Source organism: Oryctolagus cuniculus, chromosome 3 (assembly GCF_051225735.1).
Source record: "Oryctolagus cuniculus isolate XC-2025 breed Fujian yellow rabbit chromosome 3, ASM5122573v1, whole genome shotgun sequence".
In the NCBI taxonomy this organism is placed as follows: domain Eukaryota; kingdom Metazoa; phylum Chordata; class Mammalia; order Lagomorpha; family Leporidae; genus Oryctolagus; species Oryctolagus cuniculus.
The window spans coordinates 152,591,447-152,607,252 of record NC_142869.1 but is presented as its reverse complement, the minus strand read 5'-3'; the positions used below and the strand labels follow the sequence as shown (position 1 = coordinate 152,607,252).

Below are 15,806 nucleotides of genomic sequence, written 5' to 3'. Positions count from 1 at the left end.
AATCCAGGAGCCAGAAGCTTCCTCCAGGTCTCTCACGTGGGTGCAGGGGCCCAAGGACTTGGGCCATCTTCTACTGCTTTCCCAGGCACATTAATAGTGATCTGGATTGGAAGTGGAGCAGCCAGCACTCAGATTGGCACCCATAATAGATGCTGGCATTGCAGGCTGGGGCTTTAACCTGCTGCGCCACAGCACCAACCCTATCCCCTCCAATTTTAGCAGTTGATTTATGTGAGAGGCAAAGAGAGAGAGAGCTTCCATCTGCTGGTTAACTCCCCAAGGAGTTAACAGGACAGGGCTGGGCAAGGCCAAAGCCAAGCATCAAGGTCTCTCCATGGGTGTCAGGGACTCAACTACTTGAGCTGTCTTCAGCTGCCTCCCACAGTGTTGGGAGTGGAAATGGGACTCAAACCCAGGTTCTCCAATATGGGATGCAGGTGTCTTAACCTGCCAGGCCAAATACCTTTTCCCTTAATTATCTATTTTAAAGAGTAAAGAAACCTTTCTTCCAAGCTTGCAGGTTGATTTCTCCTAATATCGTATCAGCCCAAATTGAATTACCACTTGCCCCATGCTGAAGAAATTCAATGGTGGGAGAGTGAGATTACTATTATTCATTTAGGCCACTGTGAGGTCAGAGAGAAGCTTGACCTCTCTGCTGCCCAACACCTGAACATAGCTGTTGGTAGGAAAGGCAGGAAATGGTGGCTACACACATGATCAACAGCATCTGTCGCCACCACACGTGTTTGTAAGGATTTATAAGGCCTATTTAGAAGAGTCATTTTCAAATCAGTATTTTCATGTTAAAATGTCAGCTTTGAAGTTTATAACATGGAAACTTAGCATGACGAAGAGAGTTCAGTAATATTTCCTGTCATTTAAAAATTTTATTTATTTATTTATTTGAGAGGCAGAGAGAGAGAGAGAGAGAGAGAGAGAGAGATCGAATCCACATCCACTAGCCCAGGCTAAAGCCAGGAGCTAGGAACTCAGTCTAGGTCATGTGCGTGGCAGGAACTGGAGTACTTGAGCTATCACTGCTGTGTCCCAGGATGTGCACTGACAGGGAGTTGGAGCTGGAGCCAAGGCTCAAACCCAGGCACTCTGCTGTGGGATTGTAGGCATCACAGCTGGTGTCTTAACTGGCAGGCCAGATGCCCACTTCTCCTGGGACTTTTAAAGCTGGGGGTATGACTTACGTGTAAATAACAGCTTTAGCAAGAATATGCTTAGAAGAGGGAGCACACATGAGGAGCTGCCAAGCACTTAGCACACTTAGGATGGTGTCAGTTCTGAATGGGGCTGCCACAGCCCTCAGGAGGGGCCTGTGGGGGGCCCAGTGGGGAACCAAGATGCCCCTGCTAGTGCCGTGGCTGTGCCAGAGGCCTGTGCTCCCACGCATCCTCTCTGCCCAAACACTTGGCATAGAAAGCCTAGAGGAGGTGAGCACATAGCGGAGTGCTGTTCCTGGGAGGACTTTGTTCTACGACATAAGACATCCTTTGAAGATCCTGGGGTGCTGTGAGTGGGAGACTTCTTCCTGCTTGCTTCTCTCTCCTTGCCCTTGCTGAAGAGGACAGATTTCGAATATAACAGAGTCCGCTCTAAGAAGCAAAGCCGGCACCAAGGCCGGGCCTGGGAGGACTGTGCATGCGTTCCCCTGAGTACACAGAAGGCCACCATGAGGTCGTGGCCATCCTTGCCCCTTCAGCTCTTGAATACTTCTGACACATTTCCAGGCACGGGGACCCATTGCAACTGACATTCTGGAATGAAGAACACCTCTGTACCCCTGGTTCTAGTACAGACTCAGACAGAAACTAGAGCCTGCGTAAGAGGCAAGACCAGGTGGAGCACCAGGGCAAAACCACCAGGGGGCAGGCCACTGGGGAGGCAGCTGGAACACCAGTGTCTGTGTGTGCCCTGGCAGGGCAAGGGGTGGGCACAGAAGCTGCGGGGAGCTCCCTCTGGCTGTATGCTCAGGCCATGTAGCCCACATCCAGGCCAAGTACAGCAGCAGCTCAGAGAATGAGCAGAGTTGAATCTCCCACCTTCAATTAAAAAAAAAAAAAAAAAAGTTGCCCTGGCTGGTGCCGCAGCTCACTAGGCTAATCCTCCACCTAGCGGTGCCGGCACACCGGGTTCTAGTCCCAGTCGGGGCGCTGGATTCTTTCCCGGTTGCCCCTCTTCCAGGCCAGCTCTCTGCTGTGGCACAGGAAGGCAGTGGAGGATGGCCCAAGTGCTTGGGCCCTGCACCCCATGGGAGACCAGGAGAAGCACCTGGCTCCTGCCTTCGGATCAGCATGGTGTGCCGGCTGCAGCACACCAGCCGTGGCGGCCATTGGAGGGTGAACCAACGGCAAAAAGGAAGACCTTTCTCTCTGTCTCTCTCCCTCACTATCCACTCTGCCTGTCAAAAAAAAAAAAAAAAAAGTTGCCCTAAGAATTTTGGTCAGAGCAGCACTTTGGAGAATGTCTGTCATCTAGGGGGTTTGCTGAGCTGTCCACCCTCATCCCAGAGACCCCCCTGACTGGGGGACACAAATCAAGATGATGGAGGCCTTGACAGGCAGGCTTTTCCCTGTCCTGTTACTGAGCCAAGGTTCAAAGCCGCAGTCCAGTGAGATCTCTGAGGTCAGTGGCCTGCAGCATGGCCCTTGGTTGCTTCATGTGGCTTTGGGTGTCTGATGGGCACTGCCCCTAACTGTCAGTGTACTAGCAAAAGCTCTTTTAATACTTAGCTGACTTGGGGGAACAGATGATCTGAACAAGGGATGATGCTAGCCATGCGGAGGGAAAAACACAATTCTGAAAGTAGTGGACCATGAAAAGGGACCAAGGGGTAGATTTGGGTCAGAGTGCTCTGAGCAGAATCCATTCATTTGTACAAACTGAGTGGGAAAGACTTCAGCATCCACGTGTGTATCCAGCCGTTCCACATTCCAGCCCTGGACCCCGGGCCAGTCACTCACTTCCCTCCCCAGGCCCTGGGTGCTCTGATTGATTCGAGGACCACCAGGTGCTTCTGCATGAAGGCAAGCCAGAGGCAGAGGGGTCAGGGCAAGGTTCATTCAAATCCAAAGCAGGACCCCTGGAGAGTTCTAGATGCCCTCCCCCCAATCCCTGCTCTGTCCACAGCGCTCACACCCCCAGGAGAAAGACTTCCGTGTTGGGAGCCAGCCAAGATGGGCTTTCCTCTACTTCCTCTCTAAGAATGGACAGCAAATTCAGCCCTGTCTTCTAAGCCGAATATCTGGGCCCAAGCTGAGCGGTATAGCCTCTATAACTAATGTTACATCAACCACAGGGCGGCTGCCTGGCCTCTGCGTGCCACCCAGCATGATCTGCCAGTAGCCAGGCACCCTTGGACAGCTGCCACAACCTCTCTAAGTCATGCTCCCTGACCATCTGCTGCCTAAGGCAACACAGGGCTGTTAGGAAGACTCAGGTCACTAAGACGGTGGGTGTAGAGCACCAGCCCAGTGCCTTCAACAGGGACAGCAACCCCTCAACAGTGACACTGAGTGTGCCTGGCGTATTGAAAGATCACTTAGCAATTCCTTTGTTAGTTTGAGAAAGGGTCTGCATTTTTGATATGATAAAGCTTTGATTATTTAGGAAATACTCTAAGTCACTCCCTCCCTCTTCAATTCAGCCCTGTCCTCTCTTCAGTCAGCAGGGGTCTACTCCTCTCTGCACGTAGCTTAAGAGAACTGGCAGCAACAAGTGATCCGTCCTCCTCGTCCCCCAGTCATTAGCCCCAGGATCCAGCATCCTGCTTGCTCCGTGGTAAGGGAAGTTGTAGCAGGTGTCACAGGCCTGGGGCCACCTCCTCTGACCTTGCCCCTGTCCTCTCTGGCAGGCTGTAAAGCGGTTCTTGAAACAAGAGTGCAAGTGCCACGGTGTGAGCGGCTCGTGTACTCTGCGGACATGCTGGCTGGCCATGGCCGACTTCAGGAAAACGGGCGATTACCTCTGGAGGAAGTACAATGGAGCCATCCAGGTCGTCATGAACCAGGATGGCACTGGTTTCACTGTGGCTAACAAGAGGTTTAAGAAGCCAACGAAAAATGACCTTGTGTACTTTGAGAATTCTCCAGACTACTGTATCAGGGACCGAGAGGCAGGTAAGTTCAAACACTTCCTTCACTGCCCCGCGTCCTTGTGGTGATGGGTCCTCCACAATTGGCATGAGGTTCTGTGTCATCAGTGCCGGCTCTCCAAGGGTAGCCTGTGGCCTTCAGTTTCAAAGTTCACATCCCTTCTAATTCATATTCAAAGTGTGCAAGGAGCTGGGTGGATCATGTGCAGATTCCAGAGAAATGGAAACCCAACAAGAATGTACGTACGCGGGCAAAACGTCAAACATACGCAGGTTAGCGGGACTCTTCACCCCAAGCAGAATTCTGATGAGTGCACTTGTGTGCTCTGTGTGGCCACCTGGCACCTTTCCTATAACCTAGAGGCCCAGAGGTGAGAGCTTTGCCACATGGCTTCCCACCTTCATGACCATGGGACAGGGTCCCAAGGCTTTCGGCGTAGCCTCTTCTGAAACGTGCCCTACTTCACATTCTCTTGTGCTAAGGGCTGTGTATGAGGCACCTCGTTCGTTAAAGCCACAACCCTGCCTTCCATTCGCCATCCTGAATGTGGAATGCGGTCAGCTTCGGCACAGCACCTGCTCCCCTTGTCTGGTTTCACACATGCGCTTTCTCTGCTTCTCACCCCTCCCGACTGACACTGAACCCCAGGCTTAGCTCATCCTTTGCACAGACTCCAGTACAAATAAGGATGAGTGCAAAGAACTGATGGGAGCCCACAGCTCACTGTGGCTCAAGCCAGTTTCTCAGACTTGGTAGAAAGCAAGAGAACTCATCCATCAGAATAAAAACTGCCCTCTCATCTAAATTCAGACTTCGTTTTCCATTCCAAAATAATTGCAGAGGGATCCAGTCACACAGAGCAGATGGCAGTCACTTCTAACAGTAGACTGACCAAGAAATAAGACAAACGGGGAATGTCAGAAGAATGCCCAAGCCTCGTTTTTGCCCCCGAGTGCCCGTCTTTGCTTCATGGTGCGATGAGCAGGTTCTCTGTTGCCCCGAGCAGGTTAGGACACGAAGCCTGTGGATTAAGGAACACAGAGCAGAAGGACCCGATGCTGTGCCCCCTGCATTCCTGACATGCTTTGGGACCACTAACGAGTGCTCCGACCTGTCAGGCCAAGCTTTCCACAGAACCACCGGGAAACCTGAACTTTGCTACAGGATTGTCCCAGTGGCCGGCTCCCCCTCTGCCCCTAGCTAGCAGTTTAACCCCGATCTCTGCAAACCAAGCGTGCGCTTGATGATACCTGGATCCTTATAGGGCCCAGGTGTTAAATAACCCATGCGCAGGTAGTGGACTGAGATTACGGTGTGCATGATCTCTTTTGAAAAGATTTATTTGTTATTTGAAAGGCACAGTGGCTGGGAGAGAAGCAGGAGAGACAGAGTGATCTTCTGTCCACTGTTTCACTCACCCAAATGGCAGCAACTGCTGAGGCTGGGTCAGGCCAAAACCAGGAGCCTGGCTCCACCCAGATCTCCTCCACGGGAGGTAGGGCCCAAGTATTTGGGCCATGATCTGCTGCATTCCCTTGTGCATTGGGAGGAAACTGGATCAGAAGTGGAGTAGCTGAGACTCAGCCCATACTCTGGAGTGGGATACAGGTGTCCCAAGCAGCAGCTTAACCTGCCCCTGCACGCAAGATCTTATGGAAACCTTGCGGTAGCCCCATGACATCACTGCACTGGAGTTAGTAACTGGACACACACACATGCATGAACAAAAAGAAAGTGGCTCCTGGATGATCTGCACCAACCAAGCATCAGACTAAGTTTCTGAAGTCAGATCAGCAGCCCTAGGCATCATCGTCCCCACCGTACAGCTCAGAGACGCGAATGAACCTTCCCAGAGCTCATGTGTAGGAGGGGACAGATACCTGAGCCTGTGCTTTGACCCTGACTCTGCACACTTGCCTCTCCCTGTCTTGCAAGACCTGGGTATGTAAAGACCTTGTGAAGCAAGGATTTTATTTCAAATGTAAAGGATATGGCTTCCCCAGCACATCATTTCTAGCTCATTGAATTACAAGACTTCACAGTGATGCAGTTATACTTTGTCATATCAGCTACCTCACAGGTAGTCAGAGAAATAAGGACCCTGTTTTTAAGGAACTCTGAGTAATCCTCACTGCCTCTTCACATTACTGAGTTATTCTTGCACACTCTGCTTCCTGTACGCCCTACACTAGAACGCAATTCTGTTTCTGGATCCTAAAGTAGCAGACATATCTGTAGACCCCACCCCGTGGCAAGGATCAGTCTACGTATTCTGACCCCATTTTATGGGAGAGGAAGGGGAAGCTGTGAGAGGTTCAGGACTATGCCCAATGACTTGAGGTTGGAAAGAGGCTGAGCGATAGTTTTAACCGGAGTCTGTCCTTATAGCCACTTTACTCTGTCTCCAGCTGTACCAGGCCCAAGGCACACAGCTCCAGAGACCTGCTCTCTGAAGGAAGCTGTATAATTTATTTACTCTCTTAATTGATTTTATTTTTGCTTATCTGACCTAAAATCATGTGCATTTGGTCTAGTCCACTGTTTTCTAAATCAGGGCCCCTCAGAGACCCAGAGAATCAGAACTTGGGGCTGGGGCGAGGCCTGGTCCTGACTTTCTCTAAGCTTTCCAACTTTAAGCCCATCAAAGTTTGAAAAATTCCTGAGTTAGATAGTCCATGATCCCTGGCTTTCCCTAGTAGATCAGAAGTTCCGGGAGACATTCTTCAGGCAGGGGGTGCAAGAGGAAGTACCTGATCTGTGACAAAGGAAAAAAAAAAAGTTTCTTTATTTAAGGAGCTCCAGATAACTGTCACCCCAAAAATCTTCCTGCCCAAGCTTGCTCAGTGTGAGGTTATTCTTTCACATTAACGCCCTAGATCTTCACGTGTCCTCCTCCCAAAACTAAACACTTTACAGTGATTTTAGCCATCAAAGCTTTTGCTGGAATTAGCTTGACAGAGGTCACAAAAATCAGCCTTCTAGCAAGTTCTTGAAATTTCATAACCACATTAGCTCAACTGACCAGAAGAACCTCAGAGTCAAGTCCTTGGGGGGTGTTCCGGGTGAGGACAGATCTAGCCGGGGCCGAATGGGGGCCACATTGGTTGAGATCTTTCTAAGAGTCAGGCTTTGTGCTGCACACTGTCAGTGCCTTTTCATAGCAGTGACAGAGAAGAGATCCTGAAAACTTACACAACAGCACGGCTTTCTCACCATGCTACTGACCTCCTGAAATTGAAGGTATATGTGGGAGAGGGAGGTGCCGTGTAATAAAGAGGTAACACTAGCACACGGCAACATAATGGGAGTGCCTATGGACAGAAGAGCCTAAGTGACCACAATCAGACTTCACCCAATCAGACTTCACCCACGTTTCCACTAGGTCACCCTGAACCCCTTTCCAAGAGCCCTTCAAGTTTTCAAGAGTTTCAGAGTCTTTAATTATTTCTAAGAAACGGTAAACCCAAAAATCTATTATGGAAGATAGATTATGGCAGGAGCAGCAGCAAAGCACATTTGCCCCTAGTCTTCAACTGAAGAAAGTGAGCCCTATGACGCTCAACTATAAATACTCCCCATGCAGCTCAGATCTGGAGTACATGCAGTCGTGTGATGTGCATGTGACATTCTGCAGGCCAAATCAGAGGCTAGATCTTGAAAGCTGGGCTCTCTGGGATGAGCATTCTGTGGTTCTGTGGTTATCTACTCTGGTCATTGCCCCAGGCATCTGTAAATCAAAGGAGCCCTTCAGTTAGAGATAGGTTCATCTCTCAGGAAGGAATGCTGCCTCCTCTCCAGAGAGAGCATCTGCACCTAATCACAGGCCACTTTCAACTGGCTACGATGCAAACACCCCGACCTAGGCCAGAGGTCACCCTGCGGTCTCCCCACCGGCTTCAGGAAGCAGGCAGCTCCACGTCTTCTTCAGTCAAGTTCAGAAAACAAATAGAACTCAACAGTTGTTGAACTCGTTGCTAGCTGAACACTTGATAACCAGCTAGTAGCTGAGGCTGCGAGTGGTGTAAGCTTTCTAGTCTGTCTGGTTGGTCCGCATAAGTCATATTTGGCAAACAGAACTCAGAACCCATGGCAACACAATCCCTATCAGGGTGGCCAGGGATGGGTATTCCACAGAGGCCCTATGGTGTGACCTGGTTTTCAGGCCATCACAAGCGCTGTGCTTGTGTCCCATGAGATGCTAAACATCAAGGAAACAGCACAGCAGCCAACAGGACTTAACTTACATAAAGATTCCTCCATTGATCTGAAAGGCAGAATGCCAGAGAGAGAGAGAGAGAGAGAGAGAGAGAGAGATCCTCCATCTGTTGGCTCACTCCCCAAATGGCTGCAAGGACCAGCACTGGTCCAGGCCAAAGCCAGGAGCCCAGAACTCCATCTTGGTCTCCTGTGTGGGTGGCAGGGGCCCACGTACTTGGGCCGTCTTCCATGATGACTGGAACTGTTTGTGCCATGTTCCCTGGAACAGCACGTTGAGAACCACACAAAATCTGCTCAGATCAGGTAAATTCCTAGGCATGTTGGTGAGGCACCACAGGTTACCGATCACTTGGTTTCTTTTGTGGGGAACTACCAAGTACCCCTTTCTCTCCTCATTGATCCCCTCATCACACACAGCCTAGGAACACTTCCGTTTACTCTTAATTAATTTGTTGAATGAAACTGTTTCTCATATTCACATGCATTAGTGGGCATTTACAGAACATAAGATGTTTGTTGCCGATCACTTCCTTGGATGAGATAAAAAAAAATTCTCAGATAAGTGTAGGAGTTGACTCGATTGCTTCTAGCTGCCACCTGTCACTCCGTTCTTTGAGCCTTGGAGGGGCCTTTTTTACTTACTGCTGCTGTCAGTGGGATCACTAGGTTGTTCATCTGAGTCCATTGTCAGCATAAGCAAAATGCATTTATGCCCAGTGCCGTTTTCTGTTGCCGGCGTGATCTGTAAATCTGTGCTATTTTTCACAATGTAGACTTAGTGGAATAACCATATTTTAAGGATTCAATAAAATGCACCCTAATTTGAATTAATTGACAGTGGCAGTCAGATTGAATCTGTGAACACGAAAAACAGGAAGTTTTTTTTAAGAAAAAATTTTCCAGAAAAAACAAGTGTTCATTTTTCTTATTTCCCATTCTTCATCATAATTTGAACTTCTAACAGCAAATCATTTACTAAATAGATGTCCTTTTATAGAAACATAAAGAAACTCTTCTCTAATTACCATATTCATGTGGTGCAAACAAAAGGGTGGCATACTATAAAGGAATGAATTTGCTTACTTTGTTGAAGCTTTTCCCCAGGAAACCCATTTTATACCAGCTAATCTTTTCTTTAAAGCTATGCAAATTTCAAGTTATTAGGGAAAGCCTTGCATTTTCAATGAGAAGACTTTGGTGCCACAGATTGTACCCATTACTATTTTTACTGATTACTAATTTGGCAGCCATGGACAGATTAACTTCTCTGGTTTATTAAGATATGGGTGTTTTCATCTAGTAATTTCTATGGTTCCTATAATTCAATAAGTGGAAGAATTATTAACTAATTTTGTTCTAAGTTTGCAATAGCAGGATGTTATCAGGATTCCACAAACTCCTATAAGCTGTTGTTCTGGATTTCTGACATTCAAAAATGAGCCACATTCCTTGTGTGTGTTCCCTGTATAACCATAGAGAGATCTGAATTGCAACAAAGGTTTAACTTGCCTCTCCCACTAAAGCACTCAAGGTCTGGACAGTCACTTGTGGTAGAAGTAAGAGTACCCTCATTGGGCAAAGAGAGGACTGATCTTAATTTTTTAGAAGTTGTTTTTAATTTAATCCAGCAGAAAATGCATGCTGACCATGTGAGCACTATGCCATGTACAGAAGAAAGGAGAGAGTCTAATGCCTGTCCTTGGGTAGACGAGACGCTTGGGAAATGACAGTGCATGGGCCCTATTGCATGATAAGCAGTAGGCGCATGGCGCCCTGTGGACCATGATAAAGAAGGCCTGGATCTGGAAGGATGGAGGGGAAAGGCCAGTGCAGCAGATGAGAATGACTCAGCTCTCTGAGGAGTCTGTCTCCATGGCTGTGACACTGGAGAGTCGTGTCAGGGGCAGGGGATAGTGGGAAGACAGCCTGGTCAGTGGGTGCAGGTGCAGGCGGTGGGAAACACACTGGGTAAGCTACGTGGTGCCAGATCCAGAAAGGCTCACAGGGTCTCATCATAATGACTTTCATTCATTCTAGGATTTGCTCATTTAATAGGACATGCATTCCTGTGCAATCTGGCTGCTCCAAGTTAGAAAAACACTGACTAGAAACACGTGAGATGAGTGGAGACAGTGCCTTTCCTAAGTAGCTTTTGCTGTGCAATCCACAGTGTGAGGAAGGCGAGAGTCTTGCAAGTAGATGGATATGCGGTCTCCCATGTTTGCTCTTTAACATTCTTTTGTTCCCCCAATAAATCTGTGTCATTGATGACAATGTGTAAGTCAACCAGAGGAGAAACAGCCTATTGGCTGACAGGCTTAAGTGAATCTTGCTTTATGCCCTAATGGTCAACATATGGGCCTCTGTCAGCCTGGAGTGGCAAGAATTTCCAGAGGCATGGGCAGAGAGAGAGGTTGGAGAGAGAGAGAGGTTGGAGAGAGAGAGGCCTTCCTCCAGGCCCAGGAGGTATGGTCTGGGAACTATTAGCCAAAGCCCCCTGCTCCTCCTCTGCTGTCAGGAAGATGCATGTCGGTGGAGACAGAAATGTTTTTACACTGGGAACCCTGACTCCATTGTTAATTCTATCGCTCTGTGGATGGGATGCTCAGTTCTGTAAAATCCCCTCGGCATTGTCTACAGCATAACAGTCTCAGCTCCTGCTCTTCGGAAGCGCTGCTTCTTAGGTCTTCCTTCTCCCCAGGCCTGGGCCAGGTGTTGTGCCAGGCAGGGTGGAGACAGCACACAGAGGGAGGAACCAGATATACTTGGCTGGCTGCAAGCAACACTTGCCACAGCACAGATGTTACTGAACCTTCCAGGCTCAGCCTGGATTTGTGGACTCTGAGTTTAGGCAGGTGATCTCCTAGGAGTTTGGGGTACAGATGACAAAAGTTGGGGTCTGAGTCTGCAACACTGCATCTGGAGTTCGGGTGGGTCCCTACCCCAGGAGGCCATGCATCTGGGCACACTTCATGAACATCAAGCAAAGGGAAGTCAGGCTATCAAGGGTCCACCGTGGTAGTATCTTATTAAATCAAAGTGCAGAGAGAGTGTTACAGAGCAACATGACTTGCGTTAAATGTGAATGCATTTATCCTTCTAAAAATATCAGTTGGAGAGACTTTAATGATTGAGCCATTAAGTGAAAATATTTTTAAATGTCTCCTGTGGAGTACTCCAAGCCATCACACGTGCTTTTTTTTAAAGTTTCTATGTGATGAAAATATTTACCCTCTCAAGACCCAGTCAGTTGTTGGAAGTGGCTCAGAGAACCTGAACGTTCAGAGAGTTAGGCAGGTGAGTAGGCTCAGTAGTTGCATTTTGGGTGAGAGAAAACTGGTGTGATTGGCTTCCCTGGGTTCTCTGTAGCGAGGGCTCTGCTGATGTCCTCACCCAGGGCCACAGCAGTGACAGATGTCAAAGCCACAGCGAGGGCCCACATGTGGTGAAGCTGTGCATCCTGGCATTTCAGAGGAATTATTCTCATTCTTCAAAAAGGATCCTGGAATCTGGTAGGAATATCTGTTCAGGAAAAATGCAGCATGAACTGCTAACACCGCCTTAATCAGCCTTTTCCCTTTTCTCACATAACTTAAGGTGTTTTAACCGTCTGCAGTATCTCGTGAGCTGGCAAAAAGGCCCCCACTCAGCAAAGCTAAATGACAGAAACTTGGCAAGTTCTTCATTTGATACAAGACTTCAGGGGCGGGTATTTGGTCTAGCAGTTACAACACTGATTAAGACTCCTACATCCCATATCAGAGTACCTGGGTCGAAGTCCCAGCTTTGCTCCCAACTCCAGCTTCCTGTTAATGCATGCTCAATGGGGCAGCAGATGATGGCCCAAGTAGCTGGGTCCCTGCCACCCACATGGGAAACCCACATTAAATTCCAGGCTCCTGGCTTCACCCTGGCAAAGCCCTGGCTGTTGGCATTTGGGGAGTGAACCAACCAATGTGAACACACACACTCTCTCTCTTTCAAAATACATACCTGCATACATACACATTTTTAAGAAGACCTCAAAGAGAGAGCAGGAAAGCTGCCAAAGGGCTGTCATGTGGTATTCCAAGGGAGTCAGCTCTGCAGCACCTGGCAGGGCCCAGGGTGAGCTCCCCACGGATGGGGAGAATGTCCCAGCAGCCTTGATCTTGACCTCGGCAGGCAGACATGCTTGGTTTCCAATTCTGAGCCTGCCACCTGCTGGCTGTGTGTTCTTGAGTAAGTTACTTAGCCTCCCTGAACCCCCATTTCCTCATTTCCATGTTGGTGTTGATAATAGTACCTACCCTAGAAAGCTTGTGAGAGTTAAACAAGATAATGCAGATAAAATGTTTATCACAGGACCTACCTCATGTAAGTGTAAGTGTAAGCCATAAATATTGGCTCTAGCTGGGAACTACGAAAGACAGGGAATAAGAGACAAAGGTAGAGGGAAAGGAAGGAAGGAAGGAAGGAAGGAAGGAAGGAAGGAAGGATGCATGGAGAAGAAGAGCACAAGGAGAGGGCAGGTGACCTTCTCTATCCATCTGCCTAGAGGTGAAAACTCACCCCACGGGCTTGCAGGTGCAACCCGGCTTATTTCCGCAGCGGTTCCATTGTGGCCCAGGCGGGGGTGAGTGACTCACCACTTAGTACCTTGGTATATTGAGGACAAAGCTCTGAAAGAGTGTATTGCAAATATTTAGAACTAAACAAATAGGAAAATTATAAAACTCAGTGGCTCCCTTTAATCTCTCTCTCCCTTCCTCCCTCCCTCCTTCCTTCCTTCCTTCTCTCTCTCACTCTCTCTCCCTCTCTCCCTCTCTCTCTCTCTCTCACACACACACACACACACATGCCACACACAGTCTTGATTCTTTTATTTGAAGCATAATTATAGTGCTCTCTGTTTTGGAAAGACTGATGGGAGGTCCTTAAGACAGTGTAGCCCTACTGCTGTCAATAATAATGGGTTTTTAGAATAATTCTGTTATCATAACAGACAATAATAATGGGTTTTAGAATAATGGAAGACCAGCCAGTTTAGCCTCGATTCTGCCCTCAGGAAGTGCTCTTTGCAGAGTGTGGATGGAATGGCTGCTAAAATCACAGCAGGTATCAGTCAGCCCCTCTGTTCCACGGCCCATCAATCGAAGGTTAGACCCAGGCCCCAAAGCAAGACCAGCTCATCGCCCATTGCCGGGCAGCCTTAGCCTCTGCTCCCAGCAGGGCTGCTCTTGCCCCCTCTGTGGCCCATTCCCTGGTGCCCCTTCCCCAGACCTCAGAAAGGCTTGGTGTGGCTCCAGGCTGTGACTTCACCACTGCTCTCACTTTGGTGGTTCTCAGTTCTCAAAAACCCTCTCTCATCTTGGGGCCCTTGTCACACTCTGTTTGGGTGGCCAGTGGAGAGAGGCATGTTCAGATGGATCGTGTTTTCCAGCATATACCAAGACTGGCCCACTGAGCCAAGTCCTTGCCCCAGTCTTTGTTTCCTTATCTGAAACCATGTCTGTGTTAAGCTTTAGTCAATGGTCATTGCACCTCCCTCTCTGAGCTCTGATGGCGTTGAGATCAACACAATGAGCACTCCTTCTGTTCAGAGTCTCGTTCAGTATTCTGTGTTTGGGGGACAAAAACCACCATGGCCATTCCCCAAGGCTGAATTGGACCCTCAGCTCAGATTCCACCAGGCTTCGGCCCCCAGTGGGGAAGAGCACCAAGTTAGATTGGTATAAGAACCCCAGCCTGATGCAGGAGTGGGGCATTTCACCCACATCTCACCCCACACCTCACAGCCCCAAGGGCATGAGGAATTCTAATTCATGGTAATAGGAAAGCATCCACGTGTCAACAAATGCACATCAGCGGAAATGAGAATGTCTGTTGGTGTGAGGAGCTTATATGGAACCTCAGTGGGGCCTCTTTGGAACCACATGGGTGCATCTTCACATCCACCAAGAGTCTCATTCACAGCCCTGGCACCATTACCACCTCTGAGCAGAAGACCCAGATCCCAACCTCTCTGCAGAGTCCCAGGACAGATTTTCCAGTGACTCTCTCTACCTGGATGGCCCGCAGTCAGTGCAAACTCCACAGGCTGAAAACTCAACTCATGACCTGCCTTCCAAGCCAGCCCTCCCCCGTGCTGCCCGCCTCAGGGAACAGCCAAGCCCCACACCTCCCATCCTCTCACCGTCCATCTGCTCAGTCACCTGCCCCTCACCTCACCTCTCATCCACGACTCCCCCCGGTTCTCACCACCGCCTTCTTCGTCCAGGCCACCTCCTGTGCCGCTCGGAACCCCTGAAGCCTCTCTAACTCATCCCCTGGCCTCACTCCAGCCCTGTTCACTCCACTGGGCGTGGCACTCACTCACAGTGACCCTCCTGAGCCCAAACCCAGTCACGCTGCCTTGTGCGTCAGGCCCCCCAGTGGCATCCCACTGCCCTTGGGTGAAAGTTTTTGCCCCTTAACCTGTCACACAAGGCAGCCTCCCCTCCCCCTCCAGCACCTCTCCTGCTACGGTTCCCAGTGGAGCCCTGCGTTCTAGCCTTGCTCCTCACCTACTGCACATGTGATGTCTTCCTCCTCCTCCTCCTCTCCCTCCTCCTCCTCCACCACAGGAAAGTGCACCCATCACACATGCCCAGCTCAATGAATTTTCTCAAATGAATGCACCGTAGAACCTGTGCCCAGGGCAAGCTGCTGAAGAGGCCCAGGATTCCAGAACCCTCCCTCACATTCCTTCTCTCTTCCTCCAAGAGAAGTCGCCACTCTGACTCCCAGCAGCCTTGCTCGGTGTCCCCATTTTTGTACTCTGTAAAAATGAAAACCCAATCTGAGATGGAAGCCCTGGACCAGGCACCTGTTGCTGCCTAACAAGCCACCAAAAGTCTCCGTGGCAGTGAGTAGCCTCGTCGGCCTTTGCGGCTGCACTGCCCTTTGCCTACACTCACTGTCCCCGGGTCCCATCCTCCCATTCATTCTTCAGCGCATTGTGTCTGTCCGTTGGTGCCCATCCAAGGTCACCTTCTTGCCGTGGAGACCATGAACATGTTGCAGTCTTTTCTGACTTGATGCCTGCACCCCAGCTCCTCCACTCAGTGAATCACCAGGATCTAGTGATTCTCTCTTTAGCATACCAGACATTTGTCCTTCTTCTATCTCCACTTACTGTGTCTGCCCCAGACTATATCAGGAACCTTGAGCCTCGCCTCCCTCCCAAACTCATCACTTAACATGTTTTCTCTCAATTTAAAATCTTGACTGGCCCACCACCCACAGAACAACAAAATCCAAATGGTAACAAGGCTTGAAGCCACTTGAACCTGTCGCTCCAACCTTTTGCATGCTGTTTGCCCAATACACACTCTGTGCATCAGCCACAGCGAACCTGCATCTTTTGTGAACTTGCCCTTGGAACATCTGCCAACAGGTTGGCTCTTGCCTGGGATGCCTTTCCCTGCAGATCCACTCATCCTTCACATCCTGTCTCTATTA

The 15,806-nt window shown here is 49.4% G+C and overlaps 1 protein-coding gene across 1 annotated transcript in view; it reads left to right on the top strand.

Moving 5' to 3' along the window:
- The window catches only part of WNT2 (Wnt family member 2), a 44,354-nt gene that overhangs the window by 24,711 nt on the left and 3,837 nt on the right, over positions 1–15,806 (top strand). Inside the window, 1 exon segment of the mRNA NM_001171042.1 lies at positions 3,866–4,130. Within this exon segment, the coding sequence (NP_001164513.1) occupies positions 3,866–4,130 (265 nt within the window).